The 24900-nt window shown below is 40.6% G+C and overlaps 4 protein-coding genes and 1 long non-coding RNA gene across 6 annotated transcripts in view; 4 read left to right on the forward strand and 1 right to left on the reverse strand.

Annotated features, from left to right (window-relative positions):
• Window positions 1-2993, forward strand: part of dnajc1 (DnaJ (Hsp40) homolog, subfamily C, member 1) — a 10225-nt gene extending 7232 nt beyond the window's left edge. The window contains exon 12 of the mRNA XM_024268802.2: window positions 2685-2993. Coding sequence (XP_024124570.1) covers window positions 2685-2753 — 69 coding nt within the window. The 3' untranslated portion in view covers window positions 2754-2993. The remainder of the gene's footprint in view (window positions 1-2684) is intronic.
• Window positions 2994-4570: 1577 nt separating this feature from the next.
• lg17h7orf25 (linkage group 17 C7orf25 homolog) lies at window positions 4571-14720 on the forward strand. The gene is made up of 2 exons (XM_024268837.2): window positions 4571-4722; window positions 12933-14720. The coding sequence occupies exon 2, from the start codon at window positions 12946-12948 to the stop codon at window positions 14188-14190; it is 1245 nt and encodes a 414-aa protein (XP_024124605.1). The 5' UTR covers window positions 4571-4722; window positions 12933-12945; the 3' UTR covers window positions 14191-14720.
• On the reverse strand, window positions 4971-5433 carry LOC112144407. Its single transcript, XR_002918890.2, has 2 exons — window positions 5157-5433; window positions 4971-5078 (listed from the first exon to the last, which is right to left on the reverse strand). It is a non-coding gene; the product is annotated as an uncharacterized LOC112144407 (long non-coding RNA).
• Window positions 8682-11798, forward strand: si:dkey-56d12.4 (uncharacterized protein LOC799220 homolog; the record flags this gene model as incomplete). The annotated part of the gene is given in 2 exon segments (XM_024268842.2): window positions 8682-8946; window positions 10099-11798. Coding segments are annotated over 2 exon segments (1209 nt in total). The 3' UTR covers window positions 11121-11798.
• Window positions 14721-15882: 1162 nt separating the features above from the next.
• Window positions 15883-24821, forward strand: LOC112144261 (E3 ubiquitin-protein ligase RNF31). 2 transcript variants are annotated; one of them, XM_024268699.2, is made up of 21 exons: window positions 15883-16396; window positions 17297-17387; window positions 18046-18111; window positions 18196-18362; window positions 18514-18694; window positions 18859-18940; window positions 19724-19803; window positions 19883-20008; window positions 21085-21242; window positions 21346-21528; window positions 21609-21791; window positions 21876-21974; window positions 22280-22369; window positions 22441-22543; window positions 22656-22774; window positions 23000-23113; window positions 23186-23252; window positions 23641-23734; window positions 23838-24006; window positions 24192-24219; window positions 24443-24821. In XM_024268699.2, exons 1-21 carry the CDS (start codon window positions 16352-16354, stop codon window positions 24586-24588), a joined length of 2391 nt encoding a protein of 796 aa, XP_024124467.1. In that variant the 5' UTR covers window positions 15883-16351; the 3' UTR covers window positions 24589-24821. The 2 variants fall into 2 exon arrangements, with proteins under 2 accessions (XP_024124467.1, XP_024124468.1); XM_024268700.2 differs by lacking the exon at window positions 24192-24219 and having other exon boundaries at window positions 15886-16396.
• The last annotated feature ends 79 nt before the right edge of the window (window positions 24822-24900 follow it).

A 24900-nucleotide genomic window follows, 5' to 3' on the forward strand; every position in this document is an offset into this window, starting at 1 on the left:
GTATCGCGATATTATCGATATCGTGAGCCATGTATCGCGTATCGTATCGTATCGTGAGGTACCCAGTGATTCCCAGCCCTACTCTCTACAGGTGTTCAGGTCTGAACTTATTGCTGGTTGTTTCAGAACTCTCAGGTACTTTTGTTAGTAATCATTTTTGAGTCTTTTTTTAAGTGTTTTTGGCTGTAGTTCTGCTGAGAAACCTCTGATCAAGACAGAGCTTTAAGACTGTGGTCACTCTCCCATAATTCTTTGGTAATCACTAGATTTCATGAAACTTTTCACACAGTAAATGCATTTAGTGCCAGAAGCAGCAAAGTTTTACCAAAACGTCTTCCTATGTTTCACCATAGGAACTGGATTACTTTCTTTACCTGTAATCAGCACCATGATGTCCTTTACCAAGAAGCTCTTCTTTAGTCTGGTCTGTCCGCAGGACGTTCTGGCAGAAGAATTGTGGTTTTGTTGCATATATTTTGGCAAACTCGAGTCTTGTTTTTTTTTTATGGCTTTGTGTCCTTCTGGATCTCCTACCATAGCGTCTCTTTTCATTCAGACGGCGACAGAGCGAGCTGACACTGTTGTACCGTGTCTGCAGATCTGCTTGAATATTTTTGGGAAGTTTATTGGGGTTCTTTGTCCACCTTTCAAACGGTCCTTTGTTGTAATTTGCCATTATATTGCTCGTCCAGGGAGGTTAGCTACAGCACTGAGGTCTGTAATACTCTTAGTCATATTACACACAGTGAACACGGAAACATGAAGATTTCTGGACACATTGACTTGTAACCTTGAAATGATCAATTTTTCAACCATTTTTTTTCTCTCCAAACTCCTAATACCACTTCACACTTTCTTATTTTTCAGTATCACACACACCTTAAAGGTCAAGTTTTCTATTTCTCCATTGTAGCTGGTTGAAAGTGTGATTACTATATTAAATGTTTTTAGCCAAAGGTGTGTCTAGATGCACATGACAGATGTTAGATGTTGCACTGCAAATGTATCTTTTTACGGCTAAGTCAGGGGTGTCAAACTCAATCACACAAGGGGAGAAAAATCCAAAACACACGTTAGGTGGCGGGCCGAACAAGATAAACATTTATTGAACTCTCTAAAACTACATTTTCAAAACTTTAAAATCGTAACTTTTTGACAAAATTATGAACTAGATATATAGCATTACCTGCGATATTTCTAGTGTGAATGCTGTAAGCTGAATTTGGCTGCTGAAGATGCTGAAGCTGATAGCCAGCTAAACTATTAGCTAAATGCCAAATTAGCCTAAAAAAAATAAGAGAAACTTTAAGTTAGCCAAAACAGCTATTATGTTGCTGAAAAAATAGCTAAACTTCAAAACAGCCTAAAAAACTTCAAAAGAAAACCCTAAATTAGCCAAAACAGCTAGCATGTAGCTGAAATATTAGCTAAACTCCAAAATAGCCTAAAAAATCTTAATAAATACCAAAATAGTCCAAAAAGCTAGCAGAATGCTAATTTTTAAAACTTTAAAACTGTAACTTTTTAACATAATTATGAATAACAAAAATGCAGGAATATTATTCCAGAATAAATCAACTTAAACCTTAAATAATCAAATTATGCAAGTTAGAAATGAGAACAAGATAACATCAAGCCATTAATAACAATAAAATAAAATCTGGAGGGCCGGATAGAATTACCCAGAAGGCCAGCTCCGGCCCCCGGGCCTTGACTTTGACACATGTGGGCTAGGTGCTTTGAATAGAGAGAAGCGTATTTGTCTCAAGAAGCCAAAAGAGTGTGAATGAATACATCAGTAGAAAAGATAAAATTGATTGTATTGAAAAAAAAGAATCAACATAAAAGAAACAAATAAACACACACTGCTGTGTTGATGAGTGCAGTGGTAGGTTTGAGTTCCAAGAAGCATTGTCGTCTCTTGTCTAGAGTTTCTGGACTTCTGTGGTGGGTTTCAGTTCCACAATTCCTCAGTGGAGTTCAGTGGGGAGCTCGCAATGTAGGAGAGGTAATTAGATGAAGAGCTCAATAGAATCAAAAACACGAATGGAACCAAAAAAAAAAAAAACTCTGATCTAGGAGCCTAAGAGCAGTGTTTGGTCTAGTCAGGTTGTTGGTTGGAACGGTAAATATTTCAGAGAATGAGTATCTGTCTTGATGCTCCATTGAATGTATAAGAGAACTGGACTGAGTGACTCCTCCCCCTTCACATTCCAAACACCTGGTCCCAAAAAGCCAAAATCCCATAGACATCCAACAAGCTCACTCCTGATTGGTGAGAGTGGTTGCCATAGAAACGTCGACTCAGACCAATCAATGCTTACTTGCATTGTCTGGCTCCAATGTTGCAGCATTCACATTGCGCAAAAATGGAAACTGAATTGACTTCATATGGTTGAAGCTGGAAGTAAACCATTTTCTATGGGTGACATCACACTCACTCTGTCCAGTTCACATATACAGTCAATGTGATACACTGTCCCAGATGTTATATAGGATAAGATCCAAAACAATGAGGACGGCTACTGGAAACAAGTCAGTTGGATTTTATTTGATTAATTATAAATCATTTTACTCAATTTCCTCTACCTAGGTTTTTACTTCCTGTTTTACAGAACTTTTGATGCATAAAAATGTATCTCTTCCAGTGCACAGACTAACCTTAATGTGTGTGTTGTTGACAGGAGGAGTGTGTGTCTCGTTACAAGGTGCTGGCTGAGCTAATCCAAAAGAAGAAGCAGATGAACAGCTGATTGAAGCTCCGCCTTCGACCACACCTTTGATTTGGCAGGTAAAGAGCTGACCTGCCAATCGGAGGTTTATGTCCTCAGGTGTTCTGGACTGGCGAACTGACCGTATTATGACATCACAGCTCTGTGTGCCTTAGCTTTTCAGCATGCAGATTATCAGAGTGATCACTGATCAATCAGCCATATTTATTTTGTGTTTCCGGTTGTTTTGTTGATCACAATAAAAAAAATTAAAAAACATGATGGGTTTTGTGATTACTCACTTGTCTCCGTATTCAAACAGCCGTTTCTACCATTGTCTGCTCCAAAGTCATGAGACTGAAAGATTTGAAAAATGTGTCCTACCTTGAGCCCAAGAGACGTTGGAGATTTAGCTAAATAAATCCAAATATTAGAACTATGAGGTGGGAAAATACCTTTAGAAATAAAGAGATGTACTTTGATTCAAATAGATCCACATTAACTCAGGTGTGTGTGGTCCAATTAAATCATTTGGGTCAGCTGATTCAGCTCAAATCAAGTTCAAATCTATAAAATTGGCTTCAGTGGGTCCGGTTCAGTGACGATTGTTCTACTTTAGTCAAATCCATGAGTAAACCAAGGGTGGGCAAACTTTTTGATTCATTTACATTTTTTTTATTTGGGCTGGACCAGGATTAGATGCGTCAAGTGTTTTGGTAATCCACCTTGTAAGAAAAAGAAATAACGGAAAATGTATGCATCTATGATATTGTTCAGGGTCCGGACTAAACATGGAGGCAGGCCGTAGTTTGCCTACCTCTGATCTAAACCAAACAGGTTTAGATGAATCGGGTCTGCTACAGTCCAATTTAGATCATTGTCTGATGTATTAAGGTTCTGCTCAGATCCTTCTGATCTTCCCAAATCTGATTTAGATCTTTGTGGTCATCTTCAGTCCACTTCAAATAATGTGGTCTGCTTAGTCTTGTTCAGATCAAAAGGTTTGACATCAGCCCTGTCTGCGTCCATGTGGCGTGCTGTAGATGATGCCCTAGCATGGGCTTTTAGCTTAAATTACTCACAAAAACTGACATTCAACTTTTGGTTTTTTAACTTACCACAACCCAAAAGGAGCCACAAAATCTATCTTTGGTAAATAAATAAATAAATAAATAATAATAATTCTGACAGATTTGTATTTATGCTGTTATTATTTTTTGTGATAAATGTAAATTAACTGCTGCTTTTTGGAAGTACAAAAACATGAAAAGAATACTTTTTTGTATGAACTAACTTTTGTCAGAACTAACTTATGACTTAATTTCAAAATAAAAGACAAGAGCAGTAACAGGAGCTTGTTTACTATTTGTGCACATTGAATCCTGTGTAACAAAGGATCATCTCAATGCAAAAAATGTTGTAGTAGGTAGTACAATGTCAGCAGTGATGTAATAAAACACACACACAGTTTATTTAAGAATCTCTGGTGCATGTCAGCCAGAACTGTGTAAATATGACTAATCAAAAATTAAATCAGAGCTATTCATATTGTATTTTTCAAACCAAAAACTGCACTAAAAATCATTTGATTTGTTAAAAAATAGAATATATTAGCCATATGACCCAGAGTACCTTGATTCTGGTTATGCTTACTGACCTCCAATAGATTTTCAATGGTACACCTAAAAAAACGTGTCAAAATGCTTTGTTTAGACTTAGCCTTCTTACTATCCTTCAGTTTGTGAATGCAAATGTGTTGAATACAATTTACCTTACTTTAACTACTTTTGCAATTATCCAAAAACTTTAAAAAGAAAAAGTTTTACTAGAGAATTATTTAACCAGCCTCCATATACACTTCATGCTTTCATTCTGAAAGGATACCCGGAAGTCCCCTTTTTACTTCCTGCCATCCAAACAGAAGAAGAAGAAGCGTCTGACAGTTAGCATTAGGTTAGCTTTGGTCCAGGCTGTGCGATCATCGAACTCCTGTCTAACGTTACTATTCAACGTAAGTACCGTTAATGTTCGTTTCTGACGTCAATTGATAATGAAAAATATTGTTTACGCCGCTTGAATTCCGACTTTTCAGCGGGTTCTGGAAGTAATGAAATGTCCTGAGACGTTGTGGTGTAGCCTCTGCATACTTCTAAGTCACTTCAACTACCATCATGTCTTCCTTTATTCCATCCACAAACCTCCTCTTTGCTCCTCCTCTAGGCCTCCATCCTGGTAGCTCCAACTTCATCTTTTTTTTTATTTTATTGACATTGTCCCTCCACTTAACGTGTCCAAACTGGCTTTCCTGCATTCTCCCTCAACATCTTCATGTCTGCTTCCTCCACCTCTGTCTTTTCCTCAAAACAACTGTCAGAAAGAACCACCAACATGGCTTTCAACACATATTCTACACCTTTCCTTTCATTCTGGCTGACACTCTTATACCTGACACCTTTCTCCATCCGTTACATCGCTTCTTCACACTCCCTGTTGCTCCTGATCAGGGGTCTGCAACCTCCAAGGTCTGCTACTGGTGGCTCCGGAGACCTCAACTCCTCCTTTGTGGCTCTCTGATTAAAGAAAAAAAGGAAAAGGTTTTTCATTTTAACTGTAAGGTCAAAAGCAAATAGTAAGTCTAAAAAAAGAACCTCAAACTTTATTCAAAAGACAGTACACCACTCTGCTGACTATAATAACCGTATTTCTCCAACAATCCAGTTGTCCTTTGTAGTTTACCAAAGTTATACCAAAACACTGACAGATTTTTTTAGGTCTGTGTGTCACAGGAAATCCATTTAAGATCAATAAGCACAACAAGAATTCACTCTTATGGTGCACTGGATTATAAGGTGGATTTTCAATTTTTTAATACATGTAATGATTTTAAGTGTGCCTATTATTATATTATGCCTTTTATTTTGAATGGAAGTCATGTAAACCTCTGTTCAAATTGATAAACTTTCTTATTTTGATATAAGGCTAGTTTATTATTTATTTATGCTAAAAATCAATAGTTAATTTATATTTGTCATAATTGTAATATTATTTTTGCTTATTTTTCTAAAGGTCATGAAAGATTTAGTGAGTTCTACTGGGTCATAGTCATTGAGAAATTACCAGAAACAGCTCTTTAAGTTCTGAAGGTTGCAGACCCCTGCTCTGAACCGTTAATCTAAAATACTTAAAGTCTTCCACCTCTGCCCCCTGTAACCTCACCAAAATGCAACCTCACTTGATTATCCTTTTCGTTAAGGAAAGACGCTGAGAGCTACACTTTCATTTTATGATATTCATCAGTTTTCACTGTGAGACAGGTTAGAAAATCCCAGCCCATTATAAGGGGGTTCTGCTCATCGCTTCCATTTGGGTCTGCCTTCAAAGAGTGTTTAAAGGTTAATGTTGATGCCTTATATCACATGTGTCAAATGAGTCAATAATTTCGCTGCCGGGTAATCATATCCGGCCCTCCAGATCATTTTTTTTTCTTTTTTTATTATTGACCTGATGTTATCTGGCGCTCATTTCTAACTTGTATAATTTTGACAAAATATATTTTTATGGAGAGTGAAATATTTAAAGTTATGTAAGGTTTAAGTTGATTTATTGTTGAATAATATTCCTCCCTGTTTTTATTGATATTTATGTTAAAAAGTAATGGTTTTAACGTTTTAAAAATTGGCATTCTGCAAACTTTTTGGACTATTTTGGCGTTTACTAAGATCTTTTAGGCTATTTTGTAGTTAGGCTAATATTTACATGTAATATAATACTTGTAATATATTTTACATGTAATATAATATTTACATGTAATATAATATTTACATGTTAGCTGTTTTGGCTAATTTTTCTGTTTTTTAGGCTATTTTGAAGTTTAGCTAGGATGTAGCTATTTTTTTCATTTACGTGCTAGCCGTTTTGGCTAACCTTTTTCTTTTTGTTTGTTTTTGTGGCTAATTTGGCATTTAGCTAATATTTTATCTGCCTATCAGCTTCAGTGTTTTCAGTTATCATTTTCAGTGTCCAAATTTAGTTTACAGCATCCACACTAGCATTATCGCAGGTAATGCTCTATATCTAGTACATAATCATGTTAAAAAGTCAAGTTTTTTAACTTTTCATATTTTAGTTATAGTGTTCAATAAATGTTTATCATGTAAGGTGGATTCGGGCAATGAGGAGACAGGATAAGAGCTAATTTATAAAATCTCTTGGCTAGACTTTTTTCCTCATTTCCTCTTTCCTATTTTCTGTGCAACAGCACTCGCTTGATTCCGCTAGACGCATTTTAGTGTCAACAGTTTCACTTTGACTCCTTTGTTCCTCAAGAGAATAATAGTAAAGAGGTGCTGCTTGTGCTAGTTTTCTACAAGTGTATGTCACTAAAGAAGTCGAATCTATCCACCTTATTCTTGGGGCCGCACCATAGACTGTATATAAAATAACTGGACAGAGCAAGCCCCCCTACTTCCGTGTTCCATATAGGAAGTACCACTGGGTTGCAAAAAGGCCAAAGTCCCATTGACTTACATTGAGAAACAGACAGTTATTTCTCAGTCATTTTATATGTCAGAATAATCATTCTTCCTCTGCTGCTTTCTGCTTAACTTCTTTTTTCTAATCCTAATTTTTTTTTAAAGATTTTTTTCCATTATCACAAGATATTAGAGTTATAAATTGACCAATCAGATGGCTCAATAAGCGTTTGTGGGTCTGACGTCGAATGTCTGGGGGGTTTGAGTGACAGATGACGGGTAGCCAATGGGAGCAGACTTCATCAATGCGGTCCGTGAAGACCTTTTAACACCTACTTTACAATTCAACAATGTACCAATCATTGTCCTACTGTTGTTTTCCTCAATGGAATGTACCGATGCAGCAGTTTAAAACAACAAGAGGAGCATGCTGTCGAAGTTTTTAGATGCAGATTTACTCTGTAGAAATAGATTTCACTCTGAGGTTATGTGTTTGGACTTTTTGTTTGTTTATCGTTCGTTTTTCTTTATTTCACTGTTTTGGTTGTAGCTTATAAATGATAAGTTGCGTATATGCGCATAAAATCACCAAACAAAGTTTCATCTTCGCCTCACTTTTCCAGCTTCAGCCTGAATTAGACGCAGCCGTCTGAGGAGCGCGAGACAAACTTGAAAGACCTGGTCGTATTTTCAAACAGAAAAAAGATCCAGCTGTTCACTTGTTTTTTGCGTGCATATAATACGCGCGGTCCTAAACGTGTTCAAATGTGTCTTCCACAATTGACACGTCCCCTGGTGGAGCCGTGAGCATCACTGACAGCCCCACAAACGATCAATTTGCTTTTTTAACGATAACCGTAATCCTAACCTTAACCGGGAACGACGTCATTTAGAAAAGAGCCGGAGGATTTCTGACCACGTGATCAAAACGAAACCTAAAAAGCCATTCTCCCGAGCCGCCGTTATTGGAGGTGTTTACATGCGCGGTCTCGTGGTCGAGGCGTGGAAAGGGGCAGACGGTTGCAATAAACTCACTCCTGATTGGCGACAGTACTTCCTGTAGATTCCATGACTCAGCTATGACTCAGACCAATCCCTGAAGATGGGTTGCAAATGGCGGTATCCGTTTCAGGAATTGACGGTGAAAGCGGCGGCCTACTTTCGCGAGGAGAGGAAGTAATGCATTTCCAATGGGGGACCTCATTGCTCGCTCAGTCAATTATTTTTACAGTCTATGGGCCGCACATGTAAAAGGGATAATGAGTGCAACTTCCGGTGTAGCAACCGGAAGTTATACGGCGCCATTTGTTTCCACGGAAAGTTGGCGCTTTTGTTAACTTTAGCGGTGCATGCAAACTTTAGAAGCGTGTTTTGCGTAATCCCTCAAATTTCAAAAATGGCTTTGCGCAGCTCGGGTACATGTTGTGCAGCTCGTGGTTGTACTAACAACCAAACAAAATTAAATTTGTGGCTTAAGGAGCGTTGCGTGGAACATGGGCCGCTGACGAAGAGGGAGTGCAGCTGCCCTCCTCGGTACAGATTTTACCGTCCACCTGCCGAGGAAGAAGTCAGAGCGATGTGGCTGAAAAATTTAAATCTTAAGAAGCCACCGAAAACATTATATGTGTGTTCGTTTCATTTTGTGGATAAAGCACCCACGGAGGAAAATCCGTATCCAACATTATGGTTGGATTACTCCACACCACCAAAGAAGAAGAGACGCTGGGTACTGCAGATACCTGACAGCAGTGTCACAAGAGCAGGTAAGATATTTCGTGTGTAATTTCTGCATCTCCTGGTATCAGATATTCAAAATTACCTAACTTTAAACCGCAGCTGAGTTTGTCAAAACATGAGACGGCTAAGAGCTACACCGCGCGGTGCATCCCTCATCGCAGCATGTAAACACAAGCACGTGAAGTGATAACGTTACAATTGATCAGCACTTTGTGCTAACTCAACAGAAACTTTAACAGAAAAAAGACGGAGTTTATGTTTCTTTTTTATGTGAAGCTCTTCGTGCTGCAGACAGATGGCTAAACAGATGCTGCTAACTGCTACATGTTAGCGCCATGATTTAACTCCTTAGGACCCCGAGCTGTTCTTTGATATGCCTGTTTGATTTGTCTGAAAAAAATAATAATAAATGAATAACTACTGTGATAACAAAACCGAAAATGAGATGTCTTAATAACAATAAATAAACAAGCCTTTAAAAAAACGATCTAATAAATAATTCTTTTTTCTCTTTTTTTTTTAAATAAATGCTTCTCAGCTATTCGTGAGCACTCATTAAATTTATGCTAAAAAGAAGTCATCATTCATTTTTAAGAATTTTTAAATGAGGACAGGAATCACATTTGGTCAAAAATGTTCAATAGCTCTAAAGATGTTAGAGCTAAAGTCACTAAACTTTCTCACATGGCTTATTATCACTTATATAACAAGAAAATAGTATTTTTTTCCCTAGTTTATATTTGCTCTTGTTTTACTTGTTTATTAAAGCTACTTCACAAAAGTGTTCTATTTTAGTTTTGAATGATAAAGTTAAGGAAATATAAATAAGGGACATCACAAATCTGTTCATTCATTTTGTTAATATTTTAAGTGTCTTACAAAAGTATCGGATCGGGACTCTGTATCGGCAAATACACAAAATCAAATAACTCTGAATCGGATCAGGCCCAAAAAGCCTGATCGGGACATCCCTAATAATTATTATTATTCACTACTGAAACCTATTCATGAAAAAATATTATAGCGAAGCAAACATCAGCAGTAAATCTTAACTCAGGTATAATTCTAAAATTATGTCCTACTAATGTATTTTTAAATAAAAGTTTTATTATATATCACAGATACTTTTGACGTGCAAGTGGACTTACAATATTGCATTCTGTTTTGATAACCCTCAGATGATCCCGATGAGATGGAAGAGAATGACCCATTCTGCAAAGCATCTCAAGACGCCCAAACACGGTCAGACCCATCAATGGAGGATCACACTTACGCCGAGAGGGCCACCATCTTCCATAGACTGCCTGAATCTCCTCCAGAATCCCCACAACCTGTTGCTAGTCGAATAGTTGAAAATGATGCTGACTCTCTTTTGTATACAGGGATTCCACTCACTGAATTCCAAACCCTTGTGTTTTGTTTAAAACCTTTCTCTCCTACCTCACTCTCAATGCCATTTGTGGACCAAATTTTGATGACTTTAATGAAGCTCAGACAAAACTTTGTTATGGCTGATCTAGCCCGCAGATTTAAAGTGTCACAAAGAGAGGCTAGTAAAACGGTTCAAATGTGGATTGACATTATGTTTGAACACATGAAGGACCTAGTTGTGTGGCTGCCACATGAAACAATCAGAGCAACGTTGCCAAAGCCTTTTAAAGACCATTTTACTAACACCACTTGTGTAGTTGACTGCACAGAAACAGTTATTCAAAAAGCAAAAAATCCAGATTCAAGAAGTGAGTCATACAGTCACTACTATGCAAACAACACTGTGAAGTATTTAGTGGCTGTGTCTCCTTCTGGTATTATCATGTTTATTTCAGATGCTTATGGCAGCAAATGCAGTGACAGATATATAACAGAAAACTCTGGTTTCTTAGACTACTTAAGACCTGGAGATGAGGTTATGGGTGATCGGGAGTTTACAGTCAGGGACCTACTGGAGGAGCGTAGGGTGAACTTAATAATTCCGCCATTCACACGTAAAGGGTGCCAGCTGACCAAAGAGAAGGTCACACAAACACATCGCATTGCTCATGCTCGCATTCATGTTGAGCGTACCATAAGACGTCTGATGGTCTACAGGATTCTCTCGCAAACAGTGCCAATAAACTTAGTTTCAAAATTTGACAAGATTCTTAAAATTTGTGCGGGGTTGGTGAATTTAAGAAATGAATTTATTGCCAGTGAACACTGAGAATGTATTTGAAATGAACTGTTAATCATCAAACTAAGTAGTTTTTGCAGCATTATTGCACAATACATATTTTATTCTGTGAACACCATCATTAAACAGCTAAAGTACAGCTTTAAAGTATTTAACAAATAACAAAACCTAAATTAACTTTTGCAAACTGCATTTGCTGTTCTCAAGTATTTAAAGGTGTACATTAAACTTTTATTTTTGTACAGTTTTGTGTGTGCTGCGTGTAAAGTACTTTGTGTTACAATTTGAAATGAATGTGTGAAGTGCTGTAAACGCAATAACTGAATGCAATTTTTGCTTTGTACAATAAAAACATTGAACTAATGATATGAATAAATATTTCTCTATCCAGTGCTCATTTTTGTCTGTAATCACATTTTATCTGTTAGGTGCTTATTGTAGTTTTAGGGTGTCATGATATTTGGGGCAGAGAACAACTTTCTTTGCCACAAATTCATCCACTAAGGTTGGAAACATATGTGTGAAGTAGAAATTGTCGAGGTGTTCAATGTGTACATCTGTAAATGCTTTGGCAAATGAAATCTCCAACTCCAGATGCTCAGATGGTGTCCAGATAACCAGCTTGCAGGTTTTTTTCTGCAGGAACATCGTTGTCAGCTAAACCTGGAGAAAGAAATGTTAATATTTTATTTAAAAAAAAAAAAAAAAGGTATTATCTCACAATAGTAATCAAATAATAGCCTACCTGAGATAATATCCTTGTGAACCGTTGTTAAAAATGACGTAACGCCCATCTTCTAAACATCTGATGTCACCAGCTGGCTGACTCAGGAACTCTGCTGGGGATTTTCTGGCCTTTAGTGGACACTTGCTTTCGAGGAGCTGTGATGAGTCCAGTATCCCATCTGGGCTTGCTCCATCTGAAGATCACACTTTCTCTGAGAAGACTCATTTTCCAAATTTAATCTGTTGCACTGCTGAAGGGGACCATTAGTGTGTAGCTGATAAAGTGGAGCCATCAAAGAAGAACTAGCATAATGTGTGAATTCTTTGTGATTCTTGAATAGTGTTGGGACACACTCTGTTGCTGATGATACACTTTGGGGATCTGATGATGCCGACATACTTGAATGGATGTGGTCAACTTTGTGGCACCTAAACTGTATCTGTGTCACTCTTTTCAGCTCAACATTCTTTTTTTGTGCCTGCATTCCACTTTCTCTGGACATCAATGCATGATGACCCTGTCTGACTGCATTCTCAACCTGAATTGAAAAATTATTCAAAATAATATACTTCAGAAAATACCTTAATGTTTTATTTAGCACATACATCACACATCAGTAAATTGGCATAACAATTACCATAACAGTCTAAATTTACCTTCCAAAGAATAGCTGCAGCGAGACTGCATGATCTGCCTTGACCTGCAACACATGTACACCCTGATGTTGACACCAAAACCCAAGGTCTGTGATGAGGCACTCTGAGGCTTTGACTTGGCTCATCGTCTGCTTTTAGATTCATAAGATTGTGCCCAACAGCTTTCAACAAAACCGACCAACCTTATTGCTATGACGGTATTGATATGCCTCGGAGCTTTTAAGATTGTTTATAGCTTCGCCATCTGCCCCAACTGAATTGAGGAAGTAGCTAAAAATGTAATGCTAGTTCCGGCGTCGACTGGAAGTATTGCCCATAATTCACACAAAGGCTCATGGGGGCTAGGAATAAGGTGGATAATCGAAGCACCAGAAACTGTTTTTGGTGCAGAGTTGATGCTGAGCTGACAAGGGCCCTGAGTTGAAACGCCTGTCATTAAAGTCTTGTTTGTGTTCTCAGGTGTGATGTAAGCATGTCACTCCAGGCGACGCTCCACCAGAGAATAAGCTCCGCCCAGGTGCTGCTGCAGCGAGCAGAACAGCTCTGTGCCGGGGTGGAAGGCCACCAGAAGCTATGCGGGAAGCTGCGAGCCGAGCTGCGCTTCCTGCGGCGGGTGGAGAAAGGTGAGCTGAAGGTCAAGGAGTCCCACCTCCACAGCACCAACCTGACCCACCTGACAGCCATCGTAGACTCCGCCCAGAGTCTGGAGGACGTGGTGGCACTGCTGCACGTCTTCACGTACCAGGACACCTCTGGCTGCCGCCGCACCCTGGTGGTGGACGTGGTGGCCAATGGCGGCCACACGTGGGTTAAGGCAGTGGGCAGAAAGGCCGAGGCGCTGCACAACATCTGGCAGGGGCGGGGCCAGTACGGAGACAAGAGCATCATCCTTCAGGCGGAGGACTTTCTGGAGGCCAGCCGTCAGCAGCCCGTCCAATACCGACACCCCCATGTTGTGTTTGCTTTCTACAACGGAGTCTCCAGCCCCATGGCTGACCGGCTAAGAGAGATGGGCGTGTCCGTCCGCGGCGACATTGTGGCTGTCAACACTATTGTGCTTGAGGAACCACATGGAGAAGAAGAAGAAGAGGAGGAGGAGGAAGAGGACATAGACGAAGACAGCGAGGAGGAGCAGCAGGCAGAGCTGACGAGGGTGGACCGCCACACGGTGGTGGCCAGCCTGGCGTTCCCGGCGCAGGTGCAGGTGGAGGAGTGTCATCGGGTAAACCTGGACATCACCACGCTCATCACATATGTATCGTCACTGAGCCACGGGCGCTGCCACTTCACCTTCCGGGAGCCAGTGCTGACTGAGCAAGCAGCTCAGGAGCGCCACCAGCAGGTGCTGCCGCAGCTCGACGCCTTCATGGAGGGCAAGGAGCTGTTCGCCTGCCGCGCCGCCGTCCAGGACTTCCAGGTCATCCTGGACACGCTTGGGGGGCCTGGTGAGAAGGAGCGCGCTCAGAAGCTCCTCGCCCGTCTCCAGGTGGTGGAAGACCAGCCGTCGGAGCGCACGCTGCGCCTCACACCCAGCGCCAAAATCAACCGCCGCTCCCTCATGATCTTTGGCACCGGAGACCAGCTGAGAGCTGTGACAATGACGGCCAACAGCCGCTTCGTTAGAGCAGCAACCAATCAGGGTGTTCGCTACAGCGTGTTCATTCACCAGCCCAGAGCGCTGACTGAAGGCAAGGAATGGAGGGCCACGCCCATCTGAGAGACAACGCCCATCGAATGGGCCACGCCCACAATCAGCATGAAAGGATTTCTGAGTTTAAGTTAGTTAAGATTTCCGTTTAAATTGACTGAATGGTGTTTTGTTTTTGATGAGTCAAAATAAATAAACAGGAAGTGACACGTGTGATGTCCAGGCACTTTAACAATAAGAGTATGAATGAAAATGTTTAAAGACTAAAGTCACAGAATGAAAAACTCCTGATTCATCTTTAACATCTTGAGTAAATCTTAAGAAATACGCTTAACTTTGCTTTACTAAGAAACTCTGATTAGGTTGAGCCTCGGCTAAAAAATAAAAAATTGAATTAAATCCAGAAATGCTGTTATGGTTACATTCAACCCACTGTGATTAGAAGATGGGAGAAAATCAGTGAAGCTCAGATTGATGGATCACCATGGCAACAAGTCCACAAACTTGGCATGTCAATGGAAACAAGTTCTAACCTGCCATTACTCTATACATTTGTGCAAATTTGACCAAAATGGAATCAATTAAATGTGGCAGCAAAGTATCAAACAGACAAAACCACAAGTCATTCTGTGGTGAAATATGTTACAGATTTTCCCTGCAACAAATGCAAAGAATAATCTTTGAATATGAAGAACTCAAAAAGATGGAAACATCAGAGTAAAAGATGAAAGACTTTGTGAAGAAACCTAAAAATAAAAACCAAATTAGACACTAAAAAGGGTTGGTTGGGTTGGATGTTATTTTTGTCATTTGACAAGAAAATTGTAACCACTACAAACAATTATATCTGTGGCTGTCATGTTTATCTGTGTGTTGATTATTTTGATTTTTATGCTAACTATTTTAAATTTATAGAAACATATTTTTTATAATTTAAGTTTTCTGCTTGGTATAAATAAAGCATATATACTCTATTAGATTTATTTCTGAATAAATCATTTCATTTTTGTTGTTAGTCTGAGAGAAGAAGTGGAGCTTCGAGTCTTCTGACAGTCAGAGCGTGCTGATCATGATGAAAATGTGACGATCTTTAAACACGCTGAAGACCATTTCTAAGAACTTTAAGAGACTTTTCAATCTTTGTTTTTATGGTCTTCCTCACTAAAATATGGCGTGATGAAGTGTGTGCATTAAAATGCAGAATTCAACTTTGAAACCTACAAAAGTGACACTTATTGAACTAAAAATGTATTTATGTGCTTTAATATACATATAAAAGGAAGCTTTAACCAAAATCATCTTCATCAGAGGTGTGTAGAAGCATGAAAACTTTTATAAAAATAAATTAAAGCTACATTTTTATCCAAAATCCTCTATCAGAGATTTGTGGAAGAACAGAGACTTTTATTAAATTTGTAAAATTATACTTTTATCCAAAATCCTCTTTATTAGAAGTTTATCGAGGAACAGAAACTTTATAAAACTACAATTTTATCCAAAATCTTCTTTATCAGAGGTTTGTAGAAGCATGGAAACTTTTTTAGAAATTCAATTTAAATTAAAATGAAACTTTTGTCCAAAATCTTCTTTTTGTAGAGTCATGGAAACTTTTCTTAAAATATTTTTTTATTCTAAATTCTTTTCATCAGAGGTTTGTAGGAACACAGAAACTTTTGTCAGGTTATTTTTGGAGACAAACAAATTTTTATCCTGGTAAAATCTACTGGTAAAATGCCTCAGAATCAGCGTCCAGAAAATGTTAAAAATCGCAGGTGAGGAGTGACACGAGAAGTTTAGCAGGTGAAACTGGGAAGATATCAGAGGGGTTTTTTTTCTTCTCTTTTCTTTTGTCGTTTATCTGCATAAATGTTCTTTTTTCACAACATCGAAAATATGGAAAGGAAATTTCCGTCATAAATATTAAGGGGAAAATCGTCTGCTCGTCGTTTCCAGGTGGAACCTATGAATGTGGAAATGAAAATACATCTTTTTCTAATAGTTTTAGTATGATTTTACGCATTCTCACCCTAAATTTAGTCAGGATCTCCCATTGATCCGCTTATGATTTTTACCGTGCGAACGGGTTGTTCTAAAATCCAAAACACGCAGATACGTGGTCTGTCCTGGAGGGGGCAGCAGAGAGGCGGCCAGGATCCGTCAGGTGACAGAGTAAGAGCGGTGACCCTGTTAGCATGAAGCTAGGGACCGAAACTGAAGAAAAGGAAAGAAAATGCCGAGAGTGCGAAGGAAGGCGGAGCTGCAGACTCTGACTGAGGTGAGAACTGAGCTCTGGCTCTCCAGCAACATCACCACAAAGATAGAAACTGAAGATTAAGTGGAAATACACTGTAACAAAGTGATGTAGGAAAACAGTCTGACAAAAGTTGATGCAATAGTCTGACTGAAGTTGATGTAGACAGACAAATATTGATGTAGAAATACTCTGTCGAATATTGATGTAGAAACAGTCCTACATTAAGTAGTTCTGAAGCATTAAGACATGTTAATGCTGAAACAGGCAGATAGAAATTTACATAAAAACTGTCTGACAGAAATGTAAGTAAAAACAGTCAGATATAAGTTGATAAAGAAACAATCTGAACTAAATTGATGTACAGTCAGATAAGTCAATATAAAAACAGTCTGAGAGACATTGATGTACAGTCAGACAAGTTGTAGAAAAAGTCACACAAAGTAAGTTAGAAACAAAATGAAAGAAGTTGAAGCAGAACCATGTTTTTTGTTTGTTTTTTTAAAAGTTGGTGTAGAAACGAAGCAATATTAAAATAGTCAGACAGAAATTGAGATTAAACAGACAAAAATTAAGGTAAAACTAAAGGTGACTGTTTTTTATATTGTTGAAACAGTCAGACAGAAGTTGATGTAAAAACAATCAGAAAAAACCACAAGGTAAAAAATTGACATATTTGATGTAAAATCAGTCTGACAAATGTAGTTGTTGAGGCAATCAGAGGTTGATGCAGAAACAACCAGAAAGAAATTGATGTAAAAACAATCAGACAAACATGAATTTAGATACAGTCAGACATTGTTGTAGAAACAATCAAACCAATGTTGATGTAGAAACAGTCAGACAAATGTCGATCTCTGCTTTGATAATATATCCTTAAGGTTGTATCTGAATGCTAACAGGTGTTTTTGGTTTTTTCCCCAGTGTCAGTATTCTCATCCCGCTGAAACTCTCGCGGACCTTCAGGAGGCTCGCTCTCGGTTTCCTGATCTGTGTTTGTACGCTGATTACTACTGTAGGTACCACACGATCGTCAGACAGACATTGATGGGTTCCCTTTGCCGAATGTTCTTGTGAACATTGAGATTCAATCTTGGTTTAAACTTTCACCCCTTAGTTCAAACCAACCTGAGCAGCTTAGTGGAGTCAGCAGCTTTCTTCCAGTCAGTGAGCTGGTTTGGTTTAAAACCCAGAGTCAACGGTCAGTTCGACCCTGAGAAAGACTCTAAACTCCACTTTTTTTTATCTTAAGGAAACCTGTAAGTCACTTAGGATAAAAGGGTCTTTTTAAAAACAAAAATACATGTTGATGTACTATAAAGAATCAAGAGTTTATTGTATTTTTTCATTCTTCCTACCACTTTTTTTAAGTCTGTCCCTTTACACGAGCATTTTCAGATGTACCTCTGAGCTGTAATTAATTCAAGCTTTTTAATGCAGAAAAATAAACAATATATCTTGAACTGTAAGAGTGTAATCTCATTTTTTTTCTCATTTTTACAAACTTATATGAAAATTTCAGGTAACCCAGGTAGAAACATGCAAACAGTATGCTGATGGACTATGAATGATAATATAGATTATTCAAATTGTATGTACTTATTTACCAACACCAGTACAGTAAAACCTTGTGTCGGTAAAGACTGCTAATTTTCATTTTCGTCTTTTGGTAGGTTTCCCAAACAAGGACACAAAAAAACTAGTCTTCCTGGCGGGCACGCTTCCTGTTTTATATGAAGGTCAGCCCCTCTAGTCTGATTTGTTGGTGGTTCTGATGACTGCTCAGGTCCAGATTTATTTCAGTCTGATCTCACTTCTGGCAGGAAGTACATATAATATTCCAGTGTGTGTTTGGTTACACGTGACCCATCCTGCGTCCCGCCCTCGCTGTTACGTTTGCCCGTCTGCCTCCATGGTAATCAACCCGTCCTGTCCCTGCATTGATGCTTCGGGCAACATCAGTCTGGATGGGCTCACCAGATGGACTCGGGTAAGCACAAGCAAGGGGTCCTGTAGCTCACTGGAGGAGGAGGCTATTTACTTCTTTTTCTAGACATTTTGTTTGTAGTTCCACTACAGAAGGCAGGAGTTTGATTAAAAAGTTCCTTTTCTAAAGTCACTGCTTGTTTCACTTTCGTCAGGGTGTTTCCAGCCTATCAGAACTGCTGGCTGAGATGGTACAGGTCTTTCAAAGAGATACGCCCCTTTATACCAGGTGTCCGGTTCAAGCTCCGCCCCCTCCAGATGTGCATCTGTCAGCTGTCAAAGCTCCGCCCACCGCAAATGTGCAATTCTCATCTGTCCAAGCTCCATCTACTGCAGGTATGCTGCTATTGCAGGTGTGTGTGTCTATCTGTCCAAGCTCCGCCCTCACCTTGAGTGCAGCTGAAGCTCCACCCCCTCTCCAAGTATTCGCATGTCTTCTGCTAAAGCTCCAATCCCTGCTAGCATACATCTGTCAGCTGTCCAAACTCCATCCTCTCCAGGTGTGCACCTGTCTCCTGTTAAAGCCCCGCCCCCTCCAGGGGAGCATCTGTCTCCAGGTCAGGCTTTGCCCTCTCTTTCCAGGTCAGTTGTTTTTTGTTTCTTTTCTCTATCGTGCACGGTGACCTCATCGCAGCAGCCAAGTCCTGCTGGAGTTTAGACGGTAAAGTTCAAGATTCACCAACCGACTGTCTATTGTTACGAAGATGCTGCTAATAAAGTTTCTCAAATGGTGGATTCACCTTTATTTTTTTATTAAAACAAAAATACCAGTTTTGGTGATCTATTTTTTTATTTTAGTTTTCTGGACCTTAAAAGTCAGACGAGGCTGAAGTTGGCGTCTGATTTTTTTTTACTTCTGCGTTGACTCTCATGGATTAGGAGAAAATCTATTTCAAAAACGTAGTGTACAAATAAAGTTTAGACCAGCTGCAAATATTTTTTTAAAGAGAATAAAGATAAACTTTAGCCTCAAAGTTTAAAAAAAGAGTGGAAGCTAAATAAATAAATAAATAATTGGACTTTAGCTTTGTACAGGCCGGTAAGTGAAACTATTGTCTGACATTAGAGCAGTCTGTGACCATTGCTTTAGACCTCTCCTCTGTTCATGCTGCTTCTTTACACATGCATGTATGTCATTTTACAAACACTAACTTGTATGTTAGAAGCTCCAGTGATATTTTTAAATGTGTTCTTTCTGGACCATTAATGGCTGAAAAGACTAATTCATTTCTTTTTTCATCTTACCACAGATGTTCCAGTGTTTCTGTTCTTGTCTTTCCTATACCGTTCACACTAAAATCAACCGAATGGAATTGGTTTTAAATGTTGTCTCTGTGACCTGATGTTGCTGTGCTTCCTCTGCAGCATCCAAAACGTTTCCTCCAGATCTCCCCCCCTGAATATACAGCTGCCCGCCCCCTCCTCCCACCTGAGAGGTCATAAAGGTAAACTGTCTTTTAGCTCATAAACTTAACCATCATCTGTGGTCTGGTTACTACCTGACTAATCTTACCCCTGATGCAGCCAATGAATGGGGTCCGAACAGTGGGAGGGGGCGTTCGTCATACGTAGAAGAGCTGCAAGGAATCGACTTCAGCGCCCCTCCTTTGTCCTCCAGCACTAACCCGTTCGTAGGTTCCTCTTCATCAGGTGAGCCAAGGCATTCTTTATGTCCTTTTTATAGTAAATGTAGTCCGGTGTGTGTGTGTGTTCATTCTCATGCCTCATTCCACTATTTACCAGCTTTTTTTTCATTCTTCCTTCGAACATCAGAGCTAAATTTGTCCTGTCAGACACTGAAACTGTTTGAATACTGTAGAATCTTTGCACTTGTCTTTGAGTGAGTGTGACATCAGCTATAGAAAACTGTTTACTTCCGGCTCCAACAAAATGAAGTCCATTCAGTCACCATTGTTTGCGACACAGATGTCGCAATGTTGGAACCACTTGATGTCAGAAAGCATTGATTGGTCCAAATGGGTCTGAGTCACCTTTTCTATAGCAACCACTCTGACCAATCAGGAGTGACATTGTTGGAAGCCCACCCCTGTACCACTTCAAGTGGACTCGGGTGAATCTGTCAAATGTTTTGAATGTTCGACGTGAGACCACATGCTCTTAATGAGGGATCTGATTGGGCAGTTTATAACTTTTTCTACAGAAAAAATATCCTAGTAATAGTAAAAGTAATAGCTGTTTATTTCTCTATGGGATTTTGGCTTCTAGGAACTTGTGGGTACTTCCTGTTTGTAATGTGAGAGGGGAGGGCCCACTCAGTCATATACAGTCAATGTGTGTCAGAATGCTGATGCAACAGTTCATAAAGTTTGACAAAAGTGCTCAAATTTAACAGAAAATCAAATTACTGTAGATTCTCTGAAAGCTCAATGAAAAGGAAAACTCTGAAGTTGGATCCACAGGCAGACGGCGTCATGGTGAAGGAGTTTAAAAAATAGCTCAACCTCATCAGAAACATTCGAAATGTTTGACTCCTCAAATTTCCATTTGCAGCATTCTGTGCTAACGGCACTTATAGGTTCTGCATAGGACGAAAGAGAAAATTCCAAACAGGAGGTACCAGAGATAACTTATCTGTGCCCAGAGGACCAAAGTGAGGAAAGCTTTTAACTCTTTAAAGGTCTAAATCTGGTATTCTCAGCCTTTCAGTCACAGTTGGATCAAATGAAATATGATTTGAGTTCAACTGTGTTGTCTCTGGACCACAGGTGACACTCTCGTAGAGCCACTCAGCAGGACCATGGCAGCTCTGATTTTGGAAGAAGGATCCAGCAAACATCATCCGGATGACCTCCAAGTTCCAAGGATCAAGTTTGGAGCAGCTGATGACAGCACCACTACAGGTTCTGGAGCAGACTTCAGCAAGGTGAGCAGGACCCGGTCCTGGGTCAGCAGTTTGAGGTTCAGATAAAGTTGATGTTCAATACCAACTGTACTTAAAGGTATTTAATGTTGTGTCCGTCTCTCAGTTGGCAGCTCGGCTCCCAGCGGAGCAGGCGGCGGTCTTCCTGGCTTTGATGACCCTGCAGGGGCAGAGTTTCAGTTCTGCTGATGCTCTAGAAGCCGTCCAGCTCAACAAGGACTTCTCCTCAGCGCTCAAGTTCCTGACTCACACCTGCCCCATCTGTCATGAGCAGGTGTCCTTCAGCAAGGTAAGACACGCCTCCTATAAGTCGGCCAATCAGGATGTATTCAGCCGTTGGCTAACATTTTTTATGCTCTCTACTTCCAGATCATCACCATGACTCACTGTTCCTGCTTCCTATGTCAGACGTGCTTCAAGGCCTTCTTCTCTGTAGCCATTAAGGAGCGCAGTGTGGACCACTTGGTCTGTCCTCAGTGTGGTAAGCCTGAGGTTCGAGCCCAGGGAGGGCTGGAGGAGGCCACGGACTACTTCAACCTGCTGGACACACAGGTGGGGGACCACAGACGAGACACCCCGCCCAGTTATTTGTGTTTTTCAACTCTGTTTACACCTTCTTTGGTTATTTTGTGTTAGATTCGTCACTACTTGCCTGGTGACATCCATGAACTCTTCCAGAGGAAACTCAGAGACCGAACTCTTCGGGAGATGCCCAACTTCTGCTGGTGCGCCCATGTAAGACTGCCTGAGGCGTGGACAGTAGAGAGTGCAATGACCTGGAAGTGGTTCCTCTGAAAAGGAAAGGAGGTCCGGAGCTTCCTTCATTTTCTCCTTTAGCAGAATAAACACAGAGGCATCCTTTGTTCAAAGCAGAGTCTAGTCCAATCAAACAAAATCTGTCCAAAAGGCGGAGCTTCCTTTTTCTGTTTGAATCTTTCTTTCCTTTTGTTGAGATTAAATGATGAATTAAGGAAATGATGAAGAAAGGAGGGATCTTTTAGGAAAACTGTAGGTTCCTAACAGGATGTTGTGTGTTCCAGTGTTCGTTTGGGATTCTCCACGAGGCGGAGCGCCTCCGGATGGACTGTCCCAGCTGTGAGAAGAGCACCTGCTCTCGGTGCAGGTCACCTGTAAGACACACCTGTCTGTGAGCTGGTCCAGAGCTTTAGACCAGAACCTGACCTTTCTGTTCCTCCTGCAGTGGGCCCCCGAGCATCAAAGACTCTCGTGTGAGCAGTTCAAGGCTTGGCAGGAGCAGAACCAGCTGGACAATCACAACTCCACCCCCATCCCCAACAGCATCGGTACACAGACACCCAATCTGTTTTTTTTAGAGCTCACAAACACACCAGAGCTCACCTACAATAGAAGGTGTAAGAGCAGAGCTGAGAGTCTCATTTGTCCGTCTGTCCCCAGAATGTCCCAGCTGCCGCTCCGTCTTTCTCCTGGCCAGAGGAGGCTGCCTGCATTTCACCTGCACTCAGTGTCAGCACCAGTTCTGTGGCGGCTGTGCCAGGACCTTCACAGCAGGATCCGTGAGTCCTTGATACGCTCCTGGTTCCTGGTCCAACAGCCTGATTGATGCTACGGAGAGCAGAGGACTCATTTCCAAAACTCTCTGGATTTCAGTGTGAAACATAGCATAATAAGCCTGAGTCTCAGAAAAGTTGAAACAGAAAGAAAACGGTCTGGTTCCAAAGTTTTGTGGCGCATGCTTTCATGTTTCATGTTTGCAAATGTGTTTCTCGTTCTGTCTTCAGGCCTGCAGTTTCTCTGCTGACTGTGGAGCCAAAGGTCTTCATGCCCATCACCCCAGAGACTGCCTGTTTCACCTCAGAGACTGGAGCGTGAGCCGTCTCCTCCTGCTGCTACAGGTGAGGAGCAGCTAAGACTTCAGGTGAGCCTGTCTCCCGTGCGCTCAGTGCTGACTCTGTGATGTCATCCAGCATTACAGAATTACTCCAGCCTGGATAAAACCAGCCGGTGGCAGCTCATCTGGCAACACTCAGACAGGTAGGTTGTCTCAATGGTTACCTCTGATGCATATCTTCTTTCTGGTGTTTTTAACATGTTCTTGTGGCTTTTCTGGAGATGGAGAACATATGTAAAGAGCTTAAAATTGCATTTCTGAATATTTCTTTACTTAAATTGTTGTGAATCAGGGGCAGACAAAAACAATGAAGCTTATGCTGATGTAGAAAATAGTATGAGCGGGCCTCAAGGTCCCTGCAACAACAGGGAGGGGAAGTGACCTCTGTCACTCTGCAGAAACTATGTCCTAGAAACCCAGTTTTTTTTTAATTATTTTGGCTAAAAACGTCATCATGATATTTAAATTGTTCCCAGTGGTCTTTAAATTTTGAGACTTTAAGGTTCAGGATTTTTATTCTTGGTGTTCCAGCTGTATGTTTGGTGTTGGAGCTCAGAGATGATGGCGGCAGACGGGAGGAGCCGTGTGGACGCCCATCACCGCAGGGGTTTCAAGGTTACTGCCAGTAAGACCAGAACCCTCAGTCAAATTGTAGTTCCGGTCCTGTTTGCTCAACTCAGTCCTATGTAAATGCATCATTTCATTGTGTGCTAATCCGGTTCCCACAGATTACACTATAAGGAGCGTCTGGTGGAGCTGATCAACCGTTTCCGTTGCGACCCTGCAGTCCTCTTCAGCCCAGCAGAGATGGTTGCAGAGCTGCAGCGATGGCGCGTTGCCGTGCCGACCGTGAGGCCTGATGAGCCGGAGCCGTTGTACACACATCGTCTGCGCCTTGTGAGTGATGCACTCTTGGAGTGTTTTTTTTTTTGTCATCATAAATAGCTTTAACAGATCAGGTCACATAATTGTAGGGAATAAGAAAACAGCTTAAAGTGTTCCACAGAAAATCGCATTTATCTTCAAAGTTTCTGAAAATAATTTGATAACTGATGTTCATATTGGTCTGCTCTGTTTGACAGAATCCTGACTGCAGCAGGATGATTATTAGTAGGAGTTAATCCTTTTCTCTAAGACTTTTCCTTGGGGTGAATGGGGAGGGTGTCAGACCAACACGTGTTTAGCCCATGGTGTTCACACTGGACAAGCAGGGAGGGGCTACTTCTTCTTTTGCCACTGTCCACCACCTACAGTTGCCAGTACAGGAAGTTGTTTACCAGATTTTTTTTTACTCTCTTCAGCCAATCACAGCTCATGTTCTCCCTCTTTGCAGATGTTGACCAATCACATTCCACTTCGGGACTAACGGTGTTCTTCACGGACGCGGCTGAAGCCCCGCCCTGCACATACTTAAGTAGTAGCTGGAGGACGTCTCCATTAACCCTCCGCTGGGTGACAATGACATCATCGAGGGTGTGAACAACCTTAGCTAGTAACTTCTGATTAGCCTCTAGCTTCCACAGGAGCAAAGATGTAAAACTCATTAGGGAGCAAAAAACATCATTGAGCAGCTAATTGAAGCTTACTTAACCAACACTAAGGAAACAAACACTCCAGGCGACGGGGTCATGTGACCCATCAGCATGTTTGTTTGGTCAGAAAAGTTTCTGTATTTAAACTGTTTATTTAACAAATAAATATAGTTTCCTGTTTGCAGATTTCCTCATTTGTACCAGAAGCTCACTGGAGTCATCCTGTAGACATGTTCTGATTCTGGACTCAAAAGAACCA

The sequence above is a fragment of the Oryzias melastigma genome, linkage group LG17 (assembly GCF_002922805.2).
Source record: "Oryzias melastigma strain HK-1 linkage group LG17, ASM292280v2, whole genome shotgun sequence".
Taxonomy (NCBI): Eukaryota; Metazoa; Chordata; class Actinopteri; order Beloniformes; family Adrianichthyidae; genus Oryzias; species Oryzias melastigma.

Coding starts and splice junctions, on each gene's coding strand:
- lg17h7orf25 (XM_024268837.2), top strand. CDS start 12,946: ATGTCACTCCAGGCGACGCTCCACCAGAGAATAAGCTCCGCCCAGGTG.
- LOC112144261 (XM_024268699.2), top strand. CDS start 16,352: ATGCCGAGAGTGCGAAGGAAGGCGGAGCTGCAGACTCTGACTGAG. Junction 18,112..18,195: donor GCTTCCTGTTTTATATGAAG/GTCAGCCCCTCT, acceptor CACTTCTGGCAG/GAAGTACATATAATATTCCA. Junction 21,792..21,875: donor TCAACCTGCTGGACACACAG/GTGGGGGACCAC, acceptor ATTTTGTGTTAG/ATTCGTCACTACTTGCCTGG.